Raw genomic sequence first — 24947 nt, 5'->3', positions numbered from 1 at the left:
GAAGTCCTTTGATCAGCTACCACTACTTCCCACCAAGCCAGCCACCAAGCCCCATTCTGCCTATCTATATTGGATTGCATAAATGTTTCTAGACAAAGGTAGTAAAATTTTGAACTATCTTTTAGTCCCTACAAGCAGATATCCCCCAGGGGCTCCTATAATGGGTGGGATTTTGAACAAGGGAAAGTTTTAACAATTTTGGTTTCTTCATTCCAGATCACATGTTAGTGTGATGAGTTTATCCTGAACTTATTCTTTTCTCTAAGAGTAGAAAGCTGTATCTTAGATCAGAGGATCAGATTTTAGAGCTGGAAGGGTCCTTTTTCTGTGAGGATGAAAGTTTTAACAGAATCCTAGTAGCATCATAACCATTCTATCTGTTTTTGCTAAGGATCAGAACATACAAAAGTCAAGTCACCTGTCAAAGAGCCACCCTCAACAAACTGGGGCTTGGATCACATACAACAACAGGCAATACTCACAGTCTCTTTTTCTCAGATGTAGGCCAGGAGGAGAGATGTAGGGAGCCCAGGTCACGAAAATTGGCAAGGCAGACCCACTGCCTTCACACTAACTCTTCCATTAATCAACAAAGGACTTCTGCTGGAGACCACCCTACACCTTAGTGTATTCCCATAGGAAGCATTTCCTTGGCCTTATCTAGGAAGTACTACTGGTGAAAACTTGGAGAACAACAGTTTAGGAGTTTCCTTTGATGTGTTTCAGTCCCCAAAGAAACCCTAGTTCTTAGTGAGCGAAATACCTCCTCATATTCACATGGGAGATCAGCACCAAGCTTTCTTGTTCCTACATTTAAATATTTCCTCCTCCCACCCCTTATTCCCTCTGATGCCTGGTACTTTTCCATAGGAAACTTGTTGATACTCTACAATTTAAGCCAACTGGCAATTCCATTTTTCTCTTATGGTAGGAATAATCCCCTTCATAGGTGAAAAGTTTATGCAAGTAAATGGCCTTGTAGTAGGTTGGGAGGGCAGGATGTCTGGTTAAAAAGCTAAACAAAATATTTTCTTTTGGAAGCAAGAAATTTTTATTTAAGCAGTATCAGAAGCAGAACTTGGCTTAACTTTACACATTCCAGGGCAATATTAGCAATATTGTTACCACTTAGAGAAAAATTTCCTTGGACTTTAAAACTACTGCTGCAACTACTACTATGTACATATGAATCCTCTATATAATAGAGATGGTAATTAGATTCATGGGAGCTGATGTGGTTACAAGGGGAGGGGAACACACACATACATACATACATATATATATGTGCATATATATATATATATATGGAAAAGAAAATAAGATAAGGTCTGGGATCTTCTTGGAAACAGGAGGCTTTTCTGGATTTTGAAGAAGAGGACTCAGAGAAAACATAAAGCAGGTAGGTAGGAAGAGAAGCAGAAGAGTCTATTATTTGTCCTATTAAATAAGACAAACACTACAGTTTTTTATTTGTTAAATGCTAAATTTTCATTTTTGTGTATTTAGCTTGTTCCTTTTCTTTCACTTTGGAATATAAGAAAAGGTTGGTAATTTGCTCTGCTGGTTCAAGTGATTCTGTGTTATGCGCAGCTACCAATCAATCTCTACCTACTTCAAAGTAGAAGAAACTGTTTCTCAAAAATATTTCTTATTACTACAGTTTTGAGATCATAATTCTGATAGGAAAAGCCCAGATACCTAACAGATTCATCTGACACTTTCTTTCAAGTAGACTTGACCCAATCAGTGATTCTCATTAATTCCTTTTTCTCTGCTATTTGTATTTGCAACAATATAAATATTTGAAAAACAGAAAAGAAAGGTTAAGGAGATTACTGGATAACATCAGCCGGGAGGCAATGTAGTATAATAGAAAGAACTGGGCTAGTATTCAGGGAAGTTAGGTTGTTGGAAACTTATTTCCTAACTTCAGCACTTCAACTGCCATTTCAGGGGGGAAAATTGACATTTGGATGGATGACTATTTGTGTTCAGAACCATTTCTCTTTTAATGAGTAATTTGTATTTATTATATATTTCTCTTGCCTGTCGACCTCTTACCCCTAGAAGAACTGTAACATCTTTGTAAAATCAAGAGTTTCCAGTATTTCATTTGATCAAAATTTATATTCGGTTCATTTCTCCCCTTCTCCCCACTTTGGATTTCAACTCCGAAAGTATCAGAAGTTTTTGAATGACTATATTCAGTGGTTTTTGAATCATCAGATTTTTAGAGGAGATGGGGAGGGGAGGTCTGGAGCTGTGATTTCATTAGCACAGGGCTCGTCACTTAACCCCATTGCCTAGCCCTTACTTCTCTTCTGCCTTGGAACCAATACACAGTATTGATTCTAAGATGGAAGGTAAGGGTTTTGTTGTTTTTGTTTTTTTTAATTGCCATTGAGAGAAAAACCTAGAAAAAAATGTTTTACCTCAGGGACAAATATACTGCTGCATTATTAGGAAAGGTCTTCAGGAGAAAAGAGAAAAGCAAGTTTTGAAGATGGCAAAATGCAATTCTCCTAGTTAGAATAAAGAATCACTAAAAAACAGGTGTACTTGAACACAGCTGGAAAGACATCCTCCTGAAATTTCCTTGTCACTCCTTGCTCAACATACTGTGATTGGAAAGAGAAAACTTCTTTCCATCTGTGTTTCCAATAAAAAAAAAATCAAACTGGGTCACAGAATGTTTTCAATGACCTCAACTAAAATATTGTAGTTGCAGTTGAAACAAAATAGGTTGAAAGGAAAAAGTAAAGGCAGAAAACATGGCAAATCATGGAAATTAATTTTTAGTTTAATATTATGAAAATAACTTGAAATAAAAAATTCCTTTTGCTTTCCTGGAGAGAAAATACCTGAGAAATCCATGATACTGGAGGTAGGAGTATCATTGCACTGATTTTTTTGGACATCCCCATTAGCACCTGTACTTATTCTCTCTCAATGACTATGTGGTTGTAGTACTAGTACTAGCAGTAGTAAAAGGAAATTCTTCATAAGTGGCAGCAGTATTGCTAATATTGAGCTGGAATGTGTAAAGTCAAGCTGAGTTGTGTTTCTGATATTATTTAAAAAAAGGTTTCTTCAGTCTCACACTTCCCCCAGTTTCTTCTTGCATTGTATTTCTTTGCACAATCTACAGCACCTGACATACTGCTGAACACATAGTAGTTACTAGACATTTCAAACTAGATGTCCTGGAGACATCTTAAACTTATCATATCCAAAACAGAATTCATTATCTTTCCCTCCAAAACCCTCCCTGTCTCAAGCTTCTAGGTTTCTGTCCAAGGCACCACAGTGGCATTATGCTGAATTCTTTACTCTACATAACCAATCATCAGTAATCTTATCTCTTCACTCACTTAGCTGAGGCCTTCATACCCTACATCAGTAGTGTCAAACTCAAATAGAAATGAGGCTGCTAATCTGTACATAAAGATCCATGTAGACCACATTGAATTAGTTTTAAAATGTAATGGTATCTGTTTTATTTGTAGTTTTATTTATCTTGTTACATAATTTTTTTTTAAGAAAACTTACTTTCCATCTTAGTAACAACTCAGAAGACAGAAAGAAGGGCAGGGCTAGACAAACAAGGTTAAGTGACTTGCCCAAGGTAATATTCTGAGACCAAATTTGAACCCAGATATTCCTGACTCCAGACCCATTGCTCTATCCACTGGGCCACCTTAATTGCCCCTTGTCCTAGAGTATGCAACAAGCCTCCTAGCAACAAGCCTCCTAATTGAAATCCTAACCTCAAGTTTCTCCTCACTCCAATTCATCTCCTCCTACATTGCTTCCTAAGTGATTTTCTTTAAGCACAAGTCTAACCATGTCACTTTTCTATTCAAATTCCAGTGGCCTCTTGTGTGTAGGATAAAATGTAAATTCTCTGTTTAGCTTTTAAAGCCCTACAAATCCTGGCCCCAACTTTCCCTTCTAGCCTCACTGGACATTACCGTGCTCTTATTCAGTTGTTTCAATCGTGACCAACTCTTCATGACTCCATTTGGGATTTTCTTGGCAAAGATAATGGAGTAGTTTGCCATTTCTTTCTCCAGCTCATTTTACAGATGAGGAAACTGAGGCAAACAGGATTAAGTGATTTGCCCAGGGCCACACACAGCCAGTAAGTGTTTGAGACCTTATTTGAACTTAGGAAGGTGAGTCTTCCTGACTTCAGGCCAGGCACTCCACTGTGCCACCTAGCTGCCCTCTTCTTTGCTCTATGATCCAAACAAACGCTCTCTCAGTTCCTCACATACAACACTCAATTTCCTGGCTCAATGGTTGATATCCCTCCTCATCTCCATTTAGTAGAATCCCTCTCTTTCTTTAACATGAATTCAAACATCATTTTCAGTGAATACTTTCCTGAGGCTCTCAGCGATTAGAGCCCTCCATCCCAAACTATCTTGTATTTAATTTCTTTGTATTTATTAGCATTATATATATGCCATTGATATTTGTACTTATATCTCCTATTAGGGTAGGGATTTCATTCTTTGTACATATATTCTCAACACCTAGAACAGTACCTGGCATACAAAAGGCCTTACTAAATTCTTGTTGATTGATTAATATAGTTCTAAAATCCCAGAAGTGACTATCTTATATGTATTATATCCCCATAACCATGTTTAAATAAAACTTTTTTTAGGAAAAATTGCCGCTCCTCTCTTAATGTTGCAAATCTGAGATTAATTCTTGTTATGTTCACCATGTCCCTCTCCAATCTTTTCCCTTTCCCATCAGCAAATCTTGGTGAATCCAAATCTGGTTTTAGGTGACTTAGGTGGTCAGTGGGGCGGGGGGAAATGAGGGAGATTGATTTGCCCCCCCCCCCATTAGTTTCAGCAATGGCTGTAACAGAAGAGCCCCTTGATTTAATCATATGATGTTACTAGAACTTCATCTACCATTCCTAGCCCTGGAAAGGCAATGGTATTAACATCTATTAACATCTTTATCTGTCAGTTGGCAGAGTCATTGGCCTCCCAACTTTTCTGGAGAAGTAGGAGAACCATCTACTTTACATCCAGAGACAATATATGTGGAAATGTGGAAAATGAGAGTAGGGTAACCCAAATCAGCAGAAACCAAGCCAGGGAAGCTTTCCTGTAGTTTCATTTTAAGCGGGAAGACGACATAACTTTACTGTGGTTCAACAGACTTGGAGAAATACTTGAATAACCAAGCTAAAGCTTATGTTTACAGGTCTGCCCTCCTCAAGGTCAGAGGGGAATGCAGGCTAGGTAGGGACTTCCAAATTACTTGGCATTATTTTAAAACTTTTTTCTTAGCAATATAATAAATCTCCTCATTGTTTTAGTGGTTTGGTAGTTAATTTTTTTCTAACGAGGCCAGGTTAACTGAAATCATCTGACATTGGGGAGAAAAGGGAGGAGGTAGTTAAAAAGGAACCTAATTAGCAAGTTAATTATAGCAAGCAAAAAGTGCACTGGTTATATAAATAAGCTATTGTTATTCGCATGCAAGTTGGGCCATGTCGGGGGACTTGTTGTTAAGGTTTAGAGGTCAGAAGATCCTTGTAATTAGGTGAAAAAAAAAAATAAAGCAAAACAACTACCACCACTCTAGAACTAAGAATGGCTGGTGATCAGCTAGCAGAAATATCTTATTAAATATTGGGGTTCTTCTGCCTGAGTGGTTGTTGGTGCTGCAGCAGGCAGACCAGGAAAGGCTAATAACCCCACCAAAACCAGCCAGCTGGAACCAGAGCTGCCAAGATTGCTGATGGGGAAGGTGTAAAGGACTGGACACCAGGGTCCCTGAACTGGAGAGGTGGTGAAGAGGGGTCTAGATGGTAACACTATGTTTAGCAGCAAGAAGAAGTACATTGTCAGTGGCGACTCTGGAATTAAAGCCCAGGTGAGGCTGGATTTGTTGCTGCTGCTATATATAGTATGAAGCCAGTGGCTTATATGTCTTTTCTTTTCCCCCCTTCTGCTTGCTCCTGAACCTTTCTCTCTCTGGCATGGAAGCAGTGTCTCACCACTCTCTCTCTTCTTTTACCTCATTACCTGTTAGAAGGAGAGAATTTCTATGGAGCTAGAGGAGAAGAGGTGAACAAAAAGGTACTAAATAGAACTCCTTGGATTTCACATTAATCCTGTAAGGGTAGAGACTTCAGGAGACTGAGGTGACAGAGCTCATCAGTGTATCACAGGAAGGTGGGGAATGTATGGATTCGCCAGAAAGTAGGTATTTGGGTTAAATGTAGATCAGCATTGTGTTCCTGGGGCTGGGAAAGGACTTTAGAGGACAGTAATCCTTTGCAACAGAGACAGCTATCTATTTCTGGGATTTAGATTCGATTAACCCCTAGTTCTAGTTGATGAGAAAACACTAAATCCTGACAAAACTTCTGCATGACTCAAGTTTGCATTATCAGTTTGTTACCAAGATTCCACAGTCAGTTCACTAACCAGCAGAGGATTTTAGAGCCTTTTGCCTCTCTATTCATAAAGATCTTAAAAGGTGTGCCTAAACTTGGGACTGAGTCTAAGGAAATACTAATGCCCTAAAAACTAGTTTAAGAAAGTGGTAGTTAAGTTTCTTAAAAATGCAGTGTTACTGGTATACTGGGGTTTATATATTGGAGCTCTACAAATTCTGGAATGAATTAGCCACTCCAAGTTATAGGACTGACTAATCAATTCAGGATTGATTGCAACTTAAAAAATAACAAACAGCATTCTAGTTAGTTATTTAATATGGTGGTATATTCATGGAAAGCTGATTTGCTACTTTTTCTTTATCTTAGTGGGTCTGGAAAGAATAGAAAAGTATGTGACTTTCTTCTTAAAAGAGAGTTAGGGAGATTGAATCCAGCTCCAGAACTGTCACTGTATGCTTTCCACTCAGGTTTTTACCCCTATTATCTTTAGACTTGGTTTACCATTCTTGTTATTTGCATAAAACTTAACTAAAGTAAGGATAACAAAGAAATAATAGCCTATCTCCCTTCACTCTCTTTGGAACAAATGTTAATGATTCATTTTGCACTTGTTTTTGGACAGCATCTGTAATTTTGTTGGTATAAAGAACTCCCAGTGAGGGAACTCCCTCTACCAATAGAAATTAATACCTCTGAAACTTAAAGCCTTAAGAGTTTCCTGAAGCATTAAGAGATTAAATGACTTAAAGGGATTCTTGGGGATTCTGAGAACATCTGTGTACTAAACCATGCTGCTTTGGTCACAGGTGTATCTCAAATGCATTCTGTAGCAGTTAGGTATACTAGAGCAGAGATGTCAAACACCTGACTGAGTCCCCTTGCCCCCAACCAGATTAAAATGTAATTGGGAAATAATTTAACAAAAAATATAAAAATACAATAAAAATTGGACAGTGTCACATTTTTAAATTAAGGCAATATGTGCCCCTCAGGGATCCTTATCTATGGATTAGTGCCTCCGTTTTTATTTGAGTTTGATACCACTTCTCTAGAGTATGGAAAAGCAGTTATTCCTTATTTTACAAATCATTAATTTTTGCATTATTGGATAAACTGCTAAACTACCATGCCCAATTTTTCTGTTTATAAAATGAACATTTCACTTTCCCCAGTCTCTCTATCATCACTTCAGTGAGAATATTGTAAAGAATAGTGTGGTAACATCAAAGCACTAATTTTCTCCAAATGAGAATGCTAGATTAATTGAAATGCTTATAACCTTGGTATTGAGTCATTTTCAATACTCTAATATCTAAAAGTCCCTATAGCTGCATCAGAATGATAATAATGGAACACTCTCTAAGCAGCTGTGAAAGAACTCAGTCTGAGGAGGAGAGAGATGAATTCTTAACCCGAAAAGTACAAGGCATTCTTTATTTAAAAAAAAAAAAAAAAAAAAAGCACAATTCTGATTAATTTGGATCTTGCACAAATTGGGAAAAGTGGCAAAAATTTCCAGAAAAGCAACTTCTAAGGCATATGTGTACATTCAGCCTAATCTTATGGACCTCCCATAAAAGTATAGTACAGTGTTCAGAATTATAACTTTGAGGCATTATAAGATTATGAATCATCAAAAATTAAATTATATTCATTCTTATTATTAAGGCATGAAAATGAACTAAAAAACTTCAGAGTTTTTCAACAACAAAGGTTAAAATAGAAGCTATTTTCTGATCAATGACTTGGTTAATTAGAATGGCATATTCTTCAAGCATCTCTTTTAGTTAAGATTTTATTTTATTTGTTTTTGGAGGGGTATAGTCAATATACATGTGGTGATTTTAGATTTTTGCAGTGAAGACATTCTGGATTTTTATAGAAATAAAATATTTTTACAGTAGGAGATCTATCCTCTAACCTCATCAAGAGTCTTAACATTTCAACTATAGTTTAAAGGGAACAACATCCTTTACTTGAAAGGCTGGAAAGAAGATTTCATGCAAAAGTAGGAATTGCTTTGATTGACTTTTAGTCTCTTTAATATGAAATGTCTTTTGCTGGATGTAACTGGGCCTTTTTTCTCAGCAGATCCAGTTTGCTGACCAGAAGCAGGAATTCAACAAACGTCCCACCAAGATTGGACGCCGCTCTCTGTCCCGTTCCATCTCTCAGTCATCTACTGATAGCTACAGCTCAGGTGGGTGATACAGCAGCTCAGGCTACTCCTATTCCAATGTAAGTAAGGGCTGATAAGCCACTTGTTGAAAGAGTAACAACTGTTTCCCTTTCCTTCCCTTCCATTTTCTCTTCTCTCTTCTCTTACCTTCTGTCTTAGAAAGATACTAAGTATAGATTCCAAGACAGAAGAGTGGTAAGTACTAGACACTTGAGGTCAAGTGACTCGTCCAGGGTCACACAGCTTGAAAGGTTTGAGACCAAAGTTGAATCTAGGTCTTCTGAATTCCAGGCCTGGCTCTCCATCCATTGTTGTTACCTAGCTGCCCCAACCTTTTATTCTTAATAGAAATTCATTCCAAAATTTCAAGTGGAATCTTTGATTCATTTTTTTTTAACCCTTGTACTTCGGTGTATTGTCTCATAGGTGGAAGAGTGGTAAGGGTGGGCGATGGGGGTCAAGTGACTTGCCCAGGGTCACACAGCTGGGAAGTGGCTGAGGCCGGGTTTGAACCTTGGCCCTCCTGTCTCTAGGCCTGACTCTCACTCCACTGAGCTACCCAGCTGCCCCCCTTTTGATTCATTTTTGAGAGTTTATGGGGGGAACTTTCTTTTTTGGGGGAGCAAAAATTTCATTTCTTATAGCTTCTTTCCAATTCATAAAATAAATTTCTTCCTATAGAGTTAGGACAGGTTAGTAAAGGAATGACAATTGTTGGATCTACCCAGAAAGGTAATAATGGCCTTTAAAAAACTGCACATTTTAAGATTTGTATTTTTCCATCCTTTCAATGCTCTCATTTCTTTTTGTGCAGAAGTTCTAGGTACTTGCAGATATCCAGGGAAGCCTCCCTTGCCCCAAGAAGCAATGAAGATATTCTGGCTAGCTCAAACAAGTTTTTCAAGGATTCTGTCTCCAGTGCCTTCTCTCCTGGGCTGTTTTATTCCCTCACCTATAACACCCCTCTCTGCTTTGCATTGATACTAACTCAGGTGTATGACTTTGATGAGCTTTGGAAATCTGAGCAGAAATTAATGTAAGAACTATTAGTCCTTGTTAACTTTTATTGGAATAGGCCAGGTGTTCCTAAATGGCTAAAAAAAAGACTAAAATGCCCCCAAAAAGCTAGAAAAAAGGCATAAAACTAATGTCTTTCACTAAATGGTGCTCAAATATCTAGTGATTCATTTAATATGTATTGCCCTAACCTTTTCAGTTAAGATATTCTACCAATGGTTTGAATCATATCTGGAGTACCAAGTGTAAACATGGTCTGCACATTAATAAAAACTTTTAACAGAACTGAAGAAGATTTAGAGGAGTACTGAAATGAAATGGAAAAAAAAAGAATGAAAATACTTCACTACATGTAGATAGAATTTAAATTTATAGAATTATGAAAGAAATTGATCTGAAAAGTATGTTTATTCAAATGCTGAAATTCTAAAATTAAAGGAAAGGGTTATATCCTGAGCCTTGAGAGAGGGAATGATTAAAAGGAAAGTTTTGCTTTGTGCTACAAATGACAACTAGTAGCACTTGGTACTTTAAGAGGTCATTAGGCTGAAATATAAAGAGATTTAAGGGTTTAGATGACATCATAGAAAGCAACTTTTTTGTTGCTTTTGTTGGCACTGATAGTATTCTAGTGGATGAACTGTAGTCTAGCCTATTAGTTCTTTAGTAGGTTCTTATATAATTCTATATTAAGAGTTCATTCTAATCACCTTTTCACAGTAGCTTCATATTTTTATTAAAGACGCCATTGTGGCCTGAAGTTTTACTTTTGGTCTCTACACCAGTAGAAAAAAAGAGTTAGTGGTTCTTTTTTTGTTGTTATGTAGAGTTGAAACTTAATTCTTTGGCTGTGCTTTTTAAGCTGATTAGGCTGTGTTCTTTAAACTTTCCCCTTCATAGCTTTGTCTAGTCCTTGAAGCTGTGAACAGTAAGGCACATGACATAACTCCCATGATTTTTTTTATCTGAAGAATCCCAAATATTGTAGCTAAATTTTCAGCTGAAACAACCAGAATAGATAAATATAAGAATGGGATTCATAAGTGAGTAATTTAGCACTCGGGACAAAATTCATGAAAATTAATTGTGCAAATGTTTAACTTTTAAAAGTATGAATTCTAATTTTAATGAAAAAATTGTATCAAAAATTGTGCCAAATTTAGGAATGAATGGGCTCTTATAGAAGAGTCTTCTGTCCTATCTTCCTAATATTCAGGGAGAAGAAATATCCTTTCATCTAGTTTCTTAACAAAGTGGCATGATATTATAAAGAGCCCATAGTTACTCATGAAATTTCATTGGTAAATTTGAGCTAGTGTCCATACAGGTATTGAAGTCTGCTAGATAGTTTGGACAAATGACTATTCTGTTAAGTATATTCAGTTAACATAAAATGTGGAAGGGATCTCTTATCTAATGGAAGTCTCATCTAATGGCATCCCTCTCTTGAGCCCTTCCTTACCAGGAACCTTGCTGCTTCATCACACATTCAATCAACATCCTCTTAAAATGTAGGTCTCACAAGTGGACATTGCCATAGTTTGATTCTGGCCAATATAGAGTACACTAGAATGATTAACTTCCTTGATCAGAACACTATACTAATAATAATATGAACTGAGATTACATTTGCATTTTGAGCATCTGAATGACACCGTTAGCTCATTTGATCTTCTTGTCACTTCACATCTCCAGGACGTTTTCTTGCAAACTTTTATCAAGATCATTCATACAAACCTTGGTTTAAAAAAAAAAAAAAAGTGAAAGGAACTCTGGAGATATGAATGCTAGTCCTTACTTTCTATTTAATGTCCTATGCAACTGTTCATCTTTGGTAGGTTTCATTTTCTATCATCCTATAATATTAGGAAATAAAATGAGGTAATGGGAAGTGGGTGGTGAGGGAGAGTATTTCTGCTGAAAAGCCAATAATAATTGAATTGGCTTATTATTTTGCAAATGAGATGGCTAATAGGTATATACATGTAAACATTTGGTATCTACTTTCAACATTTATTATAACATCAGTGACCATAATAAATGTTCTCACAGTTGTGGAGAAGGATTACTGTTTAAACTGTCTCTACATATGAATCAATCAGAAGAAGAAATAATAGGACATATCAAATGAAACCATTGTGTCAGGACATCTCTTGTAGAAGGGCACTTAGATGCTTAAGCTGCAGCCATAACCTCTTCCAAGCCAACGCCTGTGGCTCTGAGCTACATTTAGTTGTCATTTCCAAATGATACTAGTCATTTCAGAGACTAGTTGAATAGGCATTTTGTAGAAATAAGCTATTTTGAATGCTTCCCCCAAACCAATTAAAAAAAAAAAAGACTTGAATTCAAAAGAGAAGAGACTGTTAAAAGTCAGATCTTCTTGTTGATATGTTTTTGAATAAAAGCCTTTACAATGGGTTAATTAATTGCCACAGTTAATAACTGAGAGGGATGGGAGAACAGTGCCCTTTAGTTCCTGACTAGCTGTTGTAAAATCCCAAGAGGAGCCTGATGAACAAAGTAACTGTGTTGAGTACTTTTCACATTTTTCCTAAAGGATTAAAATCATTAGTGAAATAAATCCTCACAGTGTTACCTAGCACACAGGTCACTTTTAACCCTTTTCATAAATTAAGAGCAGGCTCAAGAATTCCATGTTTCCACCTAGAATTCTGAAATTCAACGGGAATGGCTCTCAGAACTCTTTACTGAAAGACTGCTTTGTTTGTCCTAGTTGTACTATAACCGTCTGTAGTTCATCTGTGGATATAAGTCTAGGACACAGGGACTCAGAAGAAGGGACCACCTGAGTAGACCACAGCCAGAGAATGCAAGCATCAACCAACCACTTCAGAAGTACATTATAGGGGGCCAGCTAGCTGGCCTAGAGACAGGAGGTCCTGGATATGTCCTAGCTGTATAACCCTAGGCAAGTCACTTAACCCCCATTGCCTAGCCCTTACCACTCTACTACCTTGGAACCAATATGTAGTATTGATTCCAAGATGGAAGATAAGGGTTTGAAAGAAAAAGAAAAGAAAAGAAAAGAAATAGTACTTCCATAAAAGAAAGATTCTATATATACTTTTTCAGATCCTGCAAGGGGTGGATGACTGGGTTATGTCAATGTCTAGGCCTTGCTAAATCTACAGAGTTTTGTTATTCCCAAGGCTAACTAGATTGTTACAAGGCTTTACAAAGAGAGCTAGAAGGAACAAGTTGTTGGTTAACATAACAGATATCCAGGTCCTTTTCCATTCATAAGAAATAAGAGTCTTATAACTTAATAGGACCTTAGAGATCATCTCATTCAATTGCTTCATTTTACAGATAAATTTACTGAAATTTAAAGAACTTAAAAGATTTGCCTAGAGTCTCACAGCTAATGAATAACCATTAGTTGCCATTACTAGCATCCAGATCTTCCAACATCCATTATTCTTTCCACTATACTAGAATGCCACTATAAGGGATTCTTAACTTGAGGTCTGTAAACTTAAAATAAAATCAATAATTGCATTTCAATATGATTGATTTCCTTTCTTATCCTATGTATTTCAAAACATGATTCTGAGAAGGAGTCCTTAGGGTTCATCAGAGGGGTCTGAGATCCAAAAAAGTTAAGAACCTCTGCTCTAGAATATTAAAACTGTTAGTATTTCAGGTTACATATGATAGAGAATTAATATCTTGGGAAGCAGAAATAAGTAAGAGTATGCAGTGGAGATGAGAGTTCCAAATTTGGAATCAGGAACTTTGGTTCCAATTCTACCTCTGACACTTACTGTATTAACCCTGAGAGTTACTTGGGGTTCCAAAACATCTGCACATGATAATTGCCTTTGAGAATACTATCTTGTACTTTTGGTTTTGGGTTTCTGGGAATGGAAAGCTATTAGCCACCTCCTCCCAGGTGAGGCAAACTTTTAAGTCATAAACTGCTCCTGAGCTTTGATCTGCAAGACAGATGACTGCCCCCAGCACTTATTTCTAAGTTCTGTTGCCAAAGGTACTTTGAGCTCTCAGTCACCCAAGGAAGGTGAAGGTTGGGAAGGAGGGGGAGGATTTCAAACTTTTTGTCTAGATTAACTCCTTTCAAGAAGAAAAGTCTCATTTGGGACCTGCTAATCCTCTCACCGCCCTTGGTGTCCAGGATCATTCTCATTGCCTCGTGTTGGGACTTTGTTCCAGGGCAGCATTCCAGCACTGGAAAAGACGCTTGGCCCCCTGCTGCCCAGGTCTTTTGGACTGCCTTGCTCAATTCAGTTGGGCAGGGTCAGACTTGCCTTCTTTAGCCCAACTGGAGATGAATCCTCTGAACAGAAATTCCAGGAGTGCCTTAGTACTCTGTATATAATCGGATTATAGGCCCACAGACCCAAAGAATCTCAGGCGTTTGTGCTGTGCCATTTATTCCTTTGGGAAGCATATGGTAATACATAGGTACTTGAGGGCTAGTGAGGGAGAAGCCATCTCCACAAACAGATATTAAGAAGGGAAGAGGAGTTATGTGAGGCCACGTAACAAATAATTAGCAAGAACAGAGAACTCTAAGAAGACTGGGGAAATGATGCCAGGAGTATGAGTAGTAGCACCAACTACACAGTCAATAACAAAGTTCAGAAGGGACTTTTAACCTTTTTTTCTCTACTGCATTTATTACTTTAGGTAGAGGGCCAGCCTTTGACTCCTAAAGAACCTGGTTCAAGTCTTGCCTCTAACAACTAATAGTGTGGCCATAAGCAAGTCATTTCACCTAGAAGTAGTGCCTCAGACAGCTCTCTTAAACTCTCTGAGTTGCTGATCTGGGTTAGTGGAAGGAGTTTCTTTACTTCTTCACTTGATGTAATTCCAGACCTTTTCCCCTGCCCCCCACTGAAAAAATCTATTATATGCTTACTTGGTCAGATCCAAAGAGAAGAAATCTGCCTCAGTGAATATATCTAGAGTATCTTATCCAAAATAAACTGAGGTCAGCATGAGGGAAAGGCACTTTGAGCCTTTCAGTGTCAGGCCCTGTAGGCAGGCATGATTTAACCTAATTATATTTAGTGAGGGGGAGTTGTACCAGCTGAGCTCTTTTTGCATGACATTTGAAATTTTTGTCCAGGGATCAGTTTTTTTTTTCTTTTTCAGCTTTTATATATTGGGTTTAGTATTGCACCTGCACATGCTGGCCAACAAACATTAAAGCAAGTGTGACTGAGATTCTAGACACCTGAGCATTAATGGCCATGATCCCTCATTTGAGACATTACCCAGAGGGGTCTCTAGATACTAGGTCTTTGAATAAGAGTCATTTTTCTTTCTGTCAGAAATAAGTGTTTAATAATATAACTCTTTCTTGTTGTGAACCATTCTTTCAGCCAATTCCACTATAAGGAACTATTTTTTTTTTAGCTCCCTAGATTTCTGTTTTAGCTGCCTTCTTCTGTAAGGGGCAGGTAAATTGTTTTTCCATAGTAGATGATTGAGGCAGCTCTAGTTTCCTACGTGTTTGACAAATATCTAAGTGTATAGGGAACTGTATAGGTGATTACAAAGTGGTTGAGAATCACTGGTATATTGATTAGTGGCACTGGCTGATTCTATGCTTTGGAATCTTAAGAAGAAAGTAACTTTCAGGGACTTTTAAAGAAAAGAAAGAAAATAATTTCCCCCTGACATTTGCTTATTCTCTCTCTAGCGGCTTCATACACAGATAGTTCTGATGATGAGACTTCTCCACGGGACAAGCAGCAGAAGAACTCCAAGGGTAGCAGCGACTTCTGTGTCAAGAACATCAAACAGGCAGAGTTTGGCCGGCGAGAGATTGAGATTGCAGAGCAAGGTAAAGAAGGCAAATACTTTCTAAACTCATGAACTCAATCTATCTTTAACCTTGGTCCAAACTATTGCCTCTATTATATCTTAGAGTCAGATAGCTCCTGGAGGTCAGAATGAAGTTTAATACTTGTAGTAAAAGAGATCTGTATTCAGAGAGCACTGCTGGAAGACGGTGAACATTTATGCTCAAGAGGGAGCCCCCTTACTGCTCCTCTCCCCAGTTGCCCCTCTACCCTGCCTTAAAAGAAATCATGACTGGGGCATTTGTAAGCTTCTCATCTATGGACTCCATTTTAAATAATACTTAATACATATCACTTCCCTAGAAGCTTCAGTGACTCCCTGTTGCCTCTGAGATTAAATACAAGCTCAGTTCTGACTTTTACATGGTTCCAGCCTCTCTTTTCAGATTTATTATGCATTGCACCCTCTCATGAGCTTTCCACACTAGCCAAACTGACTTCCTTGCTCTTTTCTGCCCAGGACATTCTCTTTGATGCCTCTATGCCTTTTCAGGAGTTGTCCCTCATGCCTGGAATGTTCTCTTTCCCTACCTCCACCTTCACCTTACCTTCATGGAACCTGTTAACACCATGCAAGACTCAGCTGGGGTCACTTCTTTCAAAATGCTTTGCTTTCTCCCAGTTACTAGTGGCCTTCCTCCAAATCACTTTGTATTTATTTCTCTATGAGCATATTGTGTCCCCATAGAAGAATGTAAGTTCCTTGTGAGCCAGGACTCTCTAGTCTCACTATTATATTTGTACACACACTGCCTAACACCATACCTGGCACATAACCAAAACTTCGTCAATGCTGCTTACTTGATTGCCTCTTACCAAAGACTCAGATTTTTGTATTTTTTTTTCTCCTTCCTTTTCAAACTCCTTACTCTTTATCATTCTGGTGTGTTAATACTTTGCAGAGATGCCAGCTCTGATGGCTTTGAGGAAGAGAGCTCAGGGAGAGAAACCTTTGGCTGGAGCCAAGATTGTGGGCTGTACTCATATCACTGCTCAGACAGCGGTGAGTCTCTGTCCCCTCTGAAAGGAAAAAGGGGTCTACTGAAGGATGGGCTGGAATCTCTTACTTGGGGTTATGAGAGTAAAGCTATCTGTGGAGTTCTATGTCTATATTTCCAATATTGCCATTATATTGTCTAGGCAAGGAATTCTTAACCTTTCTTGTATCATGGACCCTTTCAGTGGTCTAGTGAAGCCTGTGGAAGTCTGATGTGAAGGCTTCTCAGGATAATATTTTTAAATGTATAAAATAAAATACATAAGATTCAATAGTAAAAAAAATAGAAAAAATAAAAAAGATCCAAAAGGAAACTAATTACATTGAAATGCAGTGATGAAAGTTTTTTTAAAAGCAAGTTTACAAGGCAGCTTGGTGGCTTAGTGGATAGAGAGCCAGACCTGGAGATCGGAGGTCCTAGGTCATTTCTGGTCCCAAATACTTCCTAGCTGTGTGACCGTGGGCAAGTCACTTAACCCTAATTGCCTAGTGATTGCTGTTATTCTGTCTTAGAATTGATTAAGATTTGATTAATTGGTTAAGAACCCACGGTCTGGATTATAGACTTGGTGTTAGGTTCCATAATGGAATGTATTGACTACTAGGTCAAAGCTCTAGTGATTATCATTATGTGGAATAGGGACTGCATTGAGTCATGATTAATGTAATTCAGTATTTAAAAGCTTTTCTCTGTTTAGAAATTCTGACAAGTGAATTTGGGTAGAACTCCAGGGAACATACCTAGAGTTTCCCATAAATGTGGGGATAACAGGGTGTTATATTCCTCTGAGGTGTTTATATTCCCACATCCATAACTAAGAAATGAAGATGATAAGTCTACCTGGACCAAATAACCAAATGACTGTTTAGGTTTATAATGATTATTCCCTTCCCCTCTGCCCTCCTTCCTACTTTCCTTTCCCCTTCTCTTCCACTCTGATGGAAGATGTCCCTTGATCATAGCCATTCAGATAAATTGTAGTTCTGTTAATTATTTTCAAATTGGCTCGTGTTGCTTTTGTAGATAAATCTCAGATACTCTCACATAACAAAACTGGGGCTCTTGTAGCAGCAAGAGCTAATGGAGAAATTTACCATATTTTCTCATGAACCCTTTGGTTTCTGATACAAAACTCTTATTCAGATGCTAGCAGCCCATCTCCTTGGCCATTTGCTATTGGAGCCAACCTCAATCACCCTCTGCTTCTTTTTCCCCCTGAATATAGGTCCTCATGGAGACTCTGAGTGCTTTAGGGGCCCAGTGTCGATGGGCTGCCTGTAATATCTACTCTACCCTCAATGAAGTGGCTGCTGCTCTTGCAGAAAGTGGTAGGAAAACTTGCCCATTCTCTGTACTTTATACAAAGTGGCACCTGTGGTGGGGGAAGGGGAAAGGTGTTTGCTTAATGTAAGTGCTTTACTGGAATACACCACTAAATTTAATATTTATTTCCATGGAACTCTTTTGAACCTTACTCACTGCAAGGTTCCTCCCCTTCCCACTCCCATCTCTCTCCTCTCCCCATTACCATGAATACTGGGAAACAGATTTTTTTCTGATTTTCCTTTCATTTTTGCTTCTTTCCTAGCATTTGTACTGACGCTGGTTTGTTACTATACAGCTAACTAATGTGTAATCATTATTGGATATTGGTTTGTGCTTTGTTATTAATTACTATAATATTGAGTTAGGTGCTTTGACATATTATTATTAGGACACTTAGGAAAACCATACATCTTTTTTCCTTAAAGAAATGTATTATGGATTCCTTCCTGGGAAAGAGAGGTAGACTGGAAAGTAAGCCACCAAAATATTATATTCTTGATCCTGCCAGTTTTCTTAGAAGTAATTTCTCCTCATTAAAAAATCAGTATTTCTGCCTCAGCAATTGAGAGACTAACCCAGAAAATTAATATTTGATCACAACTTTTATCTCTGTTCCTAGAAGACTAGGGAAATTAAATCATTCCAAGTTCTTAGGTTCCCTTCTGGCATCTACCCTCAATCTCTGATGCTTTTGAGGTTGCAGAATGGGCCAGTGTTCCAGAGACTTATCTGGGAGCTTAAGAGAGATGCCTACATTTAGGAAACCCTTCCAGATTCTTGCCCTTTCTTCAGAAATAATTGTAGCACTTGTTCCTACCTTAACCATTTACTGATCACCTAGAACAGTGATGGCAAACTTATTAGAGACTGAGTGCCCAAACTTCACCCTTATGCTGCACATGAGCCACTCTTACCCCAGGCAGTGCTCCCATTGGGCTGCTGGGCAGAGGGGTGAGTCATGTGAGAAATGCCCTGAAGGGGAGGGGAGCAGCCTCCTCTGGCACATATGCCATAGTTTTGCCAACATGGCCCTTGTGGCTTTTGGCATAGTAGAAGAGTCCCAATTTTGAGATAGGATATCATTCTAATTTTAGTTCTCTGCTTCTTTGACCTTGGGCAAATCACTTCTCTGGGCCTGAGTTCTTCATCTATAAAATGAGTGGGTTGTCTCTAAGGTCTTTTCCAGTTTAAAATTCTCTTGTGTTAATATATTACTACTGTGTTCACAGCACCACATTAAGTACACTGTTGAATATATAAAGTTGAATCAGACACAAGTACTTACATTTAATTAACTTAAAATCTAGTGTGAGAGATAAATTGCAAACTCAGATAACTAATATAACAAATGTATTGTGATATGTGATAAATGCCCTAAGAAAGGTACAGTTAAATTGCCATGGAATTTCAGAGAAGTATTGTTTATCATGGGTGAGGTACCCCTTGAGCTGAGCCTTGAAGGATGGAGTGTTTGAAAAGGATAGATAGAGGTGGCTGGGAGAGCAGTCCAGGCCAATGGAAGGTACAAGCGCAGACAGAGACATAATGGAGTTTAAGGTATGTTTGTGGAGTAGTCAGTACAGTTTGACTAGAGGTTAGGGACTTCTCTAATTTGCATACTATTTAACATGAGAGAGAAACCTAGTTACTCTCTGGATCCCCTTGTTCTCTAGGCATGTGAGAGCAGAAATGAACCTGAAGAGGCAGGGAGGCCCCTAAAAGATACTGAAAGAAATGTCAAAGAATAGCACATACAAGGGCCTCACCTGCATACAGGCTGAGAGCCAGGCTTCAGATCTCAGGGATTCCCCCTGCCAGTCTTTGGGTTCCTTTGAAGTCTTTAATAGAGTCTTTTTTCTTTTTTCCTCAGGATTTCCTGTCTTTGCTTGGAAAGGAGAATCAGAAGATGATTTCTGGTGGTGCATTGACCGCTGTGTGAATGTAGAAGGGTGGCAGCCCAACATGGTGGGTCAGATCACAGATCTGCAGGGGTAGATTGCCCATGACTAAGTGGGGTTGAAAATGTGGCATAGTCAAATAGAAACAGAAATAGAGATCTGAGGCTTTGCTAGAAAGCCCTTACTTTATTTTCTTCCAGATTCCAATTACTTGGACTTTAATTTCCTTAAGAAGAGTTTGTTTAGAAAAGCTTGAGGGCAGTTGGGTGGTGCAGTGGATAGAGTGTTGGACCTAGAGTTCAAATTCAGGAAGACCCAAATTCAAATTCAGTTTTAGGAACTTAACCAGCTGTGTGTAACCCATTCAAGTCACTTTCTCACTAGTTGCCTCAGTTTCCTCCTCTGTAAAATGGGACTCATAACAATAAGAGGTTGCAATTGTAAACTGCTAGTTTAGAAGACCTAAAGTGACTACCTTAAAATCCTTAGGGATTGGTTCAGTTAGCCAAACATGTACTAACAAGGAATTTGACAATGATAGAAAAGAGTGTGTCAAGTGAAATCTAAGAGATTTTTCCTGAGTAAGAAAGCTACAAATCTAGTTATCAACCCAAGGGGAAAACACAAGTTTATACCAGAATGTTTTTAAACTATGTAAACTCCCATAGGTAGTTGGAGAAGAGTAAGATAATGTCAAGAAAGGCTTTACCCCAAGAAAACATGACCTTGTATCTGATGTTTTAGACTCTATCAAAGTCTAGTGGTTTTCCTTGGTTCCTGCCATCCTGTGAACTACTACAGTGATAAAAAAAATTTATAACCAAGATAATATATTCATTTTTCATTGGTTATATTCATTAATGATTAAGGAAGGCAGCTACCCTTCTGGGTACTCAGGGAAATTGGAGGGAAAGAGTAAGATCTGCAATCCAGTGTTTCTATTTGTTTCACTACCTTAGTCTTTCATTTTAATGTTGTCTAGTGTGTGGAGAATATAGAGAAAAATATAGAAATACTATTCAGATGTAGAAATGGAAAGAAAAATGTGTAAGAAACCTAGTTTCCTTAGGAAATCCTATGCCTAAGCAGTCTGCCACTGGAAAAGGAAGCATTAACTTGTAGCATGGAACTGGTTTAAATTTTTTTAATGTGAATCCTATTTGGATCTGTTATAGGAGATTAGCAAAGTGAATTCCTATAACAGATCCCTATGCTCACTTTTTTGCCCCCATTTAAAGAAAATAGATATACAACCAGAGCTAAAATAAGATGGAGGACTAGTAGTAGTGAGGTTAGAGAGTATACCCTTTAGGGGTATAGAAAGGCATTTTGGACACTTGATAGTTTTGTTGATAAATTAAAAGAGAGAGTAGATTCTGCCAGACTACAGGAGGAGTTACATGCCAGGAAAAGGTAAGTCAGTCTTATATAAGCATTGCCATTGAATCACTAAGTATTCCTGAATGTTCCTCAGCCAGATGAAGGAAACTGGCCTGGCAACTAACAGCCTAGGTTTTAAAGGCAAGGAGAGGAGAAGGCACCCTTCTCTCTGCTTCAAAAACTACAATGCTTAACAGTTTTTATCCAGTTATGGAGTTCTACTGGTCCCCTACCTTGTATTATCCTCTCAATTCTCAACCTAATAGAGAGGTGAGTTATTTGGAAGCTTTCTTGTATATATATACTCCTGCATATATGGGCACATGTGGTTTCTCAGTGGTTTTTCATATTATATAGTGAAATGTATGAATTGTGCCAACCAATTCATGTACCTCCAGCCTCTGTATAGTACTTTGGGGAAAGTTTCTATACTCTTAGAATCTAAGTAAATAAGATCTACAGGGAGAAATTCATGTATTCAGAAAGCTAATGGACTGACATTCACTTTAAGATCAATTGAATAAGTATATAATACTTATGAATTTGAGGAGAACTTGCCTATTCTCAAGTCTGGGTTCTTTATTTTTTTTTTAATTTATCTTCTTAAACCCTTACCTTCCATTTTAGAATCAATACTGTGTATTGATTCCAAGGCAGAAGAGCGATAAGGGCTAGGCAATAGCAATAACTTGCCCAGGGTCACACAGTTAGGAAGCGTCTGAGGCCAGATTTGAATTTAGGACCTCACATCTCTAGGCCTGGCTCTCAATCCACTGAGCTACCCGGCTGCCCCCAAGTCTGGGTTCTTTAAAATATTGACTGTGTACCTCTGTGGAGGTGAGAGGGCCAAAGGGGTCACACATGACAAAGATTTTCAGATTTTTTTCAGTGTTATCAGTCGGTTGGACTGACTTTTTTTCTCTTTCTAAAAATACTTTTTGTTTTATGAGATGACACTTGGTGGGGGGAAGGAAAGATACTGAGGATAAGGATGATAATGAAAGAAACAGAAGACATCAATAAAAACTTTTTTTTAAAAATATTTAATAATCTGGATGACGACAAAATAACAGAATTTCAGAGTTAAAAGAGCCTCGTTAACCATTTCGACTCATACCTGATAAATGGGAATTTGGAAAAGATTGTAAGTAACTGAGAAGTGAAGGAACAGAGAATAGAAGGCAAGCAAGGGAAAGATTTTGAAATCTTGAGATATGGAATACAGGGCAAGGGACAGACTCTGGGAGTTGGATTCAAACTGGGACGGGTGAAAGACTCTTCTGATCCCAGCTCCTGATACCTGCATTTACCTGACTGATTCCTGAAATCAATCAGCCATCTATTTAACACCTATCAATTTCTTCCAGCATTTCATCCTAGCTGGAAAGCCTCTGCCAGCATTTGTCAGTGCTATTGATCTGAACTACTTAGTTTCCTTGGTGAACAGTTTCTAACTAAGGTGAACAGGATCAAACCTGACTTCAGACTCCATCTGCAATCAAACCTAAATCTATTTCTATTTACGTGGGCTTAGATTAGGTTTTAGATAGACAGAAAGGGGAAATCAAGACAGAGAGGAAGTTAGAGTAGTCTCAGCTTTTCTGAGCACTGAAGAAATCTTGTGAAAGATAGATTAGCGGGAAAAGGTAGATTTGGGGTATAAATTAGGGAAACCCTATAGCCCACTCATCTCACCTTACCCAATTTGTGTGTATTCCCTAAAACCTTGTTATTATCACTGCAGTCAGATTAGAGTTTATTTAGTTTAAGATCAGGAAGGTGGCATCAGACCCCTGATCTAGAAAGGATGGTTTTTGTTGAAGGGTGACTTGGAGTTTTGCATTACCTAGTCAAAATATGAATCCAACTCCCAGAGTCTGTCTGTTGCCCTGCATTCCACATCTCAAGATTCCAAAATCTTTCCCCTGCCTGCCTTCTTTTCTCTGTTCCTCCACTTCTCTGTTACTTTTCATCTTTTCCAAATTCCCATTTATCATACATACCTGATAAGAATCCTTTCTGCAACATATCCAACAAATAGTCAGTCCAGCCTTTGGTTAAGTCCTCTGTTGAGGGGAGCACTACATTTGGAAGAAGGCCATTCTACTTTAGGATAGCTTTAAATGCAACAGGTTTTTCTTTACATATACCCCAAATATGCCCTCTTATTGCCTCTAGTTTTGCCCTAAAAAGTCAAACAGACCAAATCTAATTCTTCCCCCAGATCTTCTGCAAGTTAAGTATCCCCACATTCTTCAGCTGACCCTTCTATGACATGAACTCGAGGCTCATTACTATTCTTGTGCCCTGTTCTAGTTTATCAAGAACCATCTTAAAATGTGACATCAGGAACTAAATGCAGGGCTTCAGATGAGGGCTGACCAGGCTTGAGTACAGCAGAACTATCACCTCTTCATTCCTTGGGAACTCTGCTTCTCTCTTTGTTGCCCAAGATCACCTTCATTTGTCTGGCTGCTAACCAAATTGTTTTCTTATACTGAGCTTTCAAACTCTAGGGTTTTTTGTTTTTGTTTTTTCATTTAAAGTTCATACTTTAACATACCCTATGGTGTAATTTTAGATTTTTTTTTAAACACACATACAAAACTTTGCATTTCCTTCTGTTAAATTCCATCTGACTTAATTTGACTAAGCATTATTTCAAAGTATTTTTGGATCCTGGTTCTAGTCATCCAGCATGTTAGCTATCCCTCCAAGTTTTGTATCAATCGACATTCTCTAGTGAGAATGTTTTAAGGCTAGGGGACACTTCATAATATTTGTAGGGAATAGGGAAGGAAACCAGAGTGGAAACTAGAAAGAAGTGGACTGATTAGTGGGATGATCTGCTAGGGGAAGATTAGAGGGAATGGGATCATTTGAAAGAATTGGCCTAGGTGAGAAGGACCATCTCTCCCATCAGCAATTGGAATTAAAGAAGAAGAGAATAGGAATCCTATTAATGGTTTGTGGAATATCTAGGAGAGAAAAGAGAGTTCAGAACACATGATTCCTATTCTTTTTTCACTAAAATATGAATGTGAGAACTGAGGATCAGGATGATGTGGGAGCTTTGAAAAGAAAAGAGATTTGGAACAGCCTTTGTGGAGAATGAGATAGAGAATCAATTAGGAAGGTGGTTCTTTGACCACCTTATTACAATAGAAATTAGATAAATAAATTTAGTGGGGAGAGCCCAATTTCACAACTTCCTTCAATTCTTTTCAGCAATTCATTTATTTTTTTTAAAAAAAAAGGAAGAATATGAGTATAATCATCTCTCACTTTGTCATATTGCTGTTTTGACCATGGGGTTTGCCACAATATGAATAGCAGCATGACAAAAGAGCAAAAGATTAGAGTTGAGATTAGTGCCAGGTAGAAATGCTAACTAAAAGGTCTAGATGGGGAAGGGAAGAGAATGAAGCCTGATCAAAGGTGATAATGTTAGGAAAATATCAAGGATGTGGAAGGTTTGGAGGTCACAGTGAGATGAGTAATGAATAATTTCATAATTTTTTATCATAGAAATAGAAGAATTATAGATGTTAAGGCAGTGTTGTATAATATAAAGAATGCTTGTATTTCAAGTCCCAAATTCTTGAATTCAAATCCTGATCATTCCTGTGTAACTTTGGACAAGTTACTTTAAACCTCTCAGGATCTCAGTTAATTTATCTGTAAAATAAGGGAATTGAACTAAATGGCCTCTATACTCCCTTTCAGTTCTAAATCTATAATCCTCATATCATCCCTGAGTGTAATTGAGGTGGAGTGCTGGTCACTGTAGTTGAATAGATTGATGAATTTAAGAGATTAAGGTTTGAGGGAATATACATATATATATATATATATATATATATA

At 38.0% G+C, this 24947-nt stretch overlaps 1 protein-coding gene across 1 annotated transcript in view; it reads left to right on the top strand.

The window, feature by feature from the left end:
* Window positions 1-5229: 5229 nt before the first annotated feature.
* Window positions 5230-24947, top strand: part of AHCYL2 (adenosylhomocysteinase like 2) — a 40784-nt gene continuing 21066 nt past the window's right edge. The window contains exons 1-6 of the mRNA XM_044679544.1: window positions 5230-5904; window positions 8525-8633; window positions 15319-15462; window positions 16384-16484; window positions 17705-17807; window positions 19676-19770. Of these exons, the coding sequence (XP_044535479.1) occupies window positions 5848-5904; window positions 8525-8633; window positions 15319-15462; window positions 16384-16484; window positions 17705-17807; window positions 19676-19770 (609 nt within the window). The 5' untranslated portion in view covers window positions 5230-5847. The remainder of the gene's footprint in view (window positions 5905-8524; window positions 8634-15318; window positions 15463-16383; window positions 16485-17704; window positions 17808-19675; window positions 19771-24947) is intronic.

The sequence above is a fragment of the Gracilinanus agilis genome, chromosome 5 (genome assembly GCF_016433145.1).
Source record: "Gracilinanus agilis isolate LMUSP501 chromosome 5, AgileGrace, whole genome shotgun sequence".
Lineage (NCBI taxonomy): Eukaryota > Metazoa > Chordata > Mammalia > Didelphimorphia > Didelphidae > Gracilinanus > Gracilinanus agilis.
This window is presented reverse-complemented; position numbering and strand designations above follow the sequence as displayed.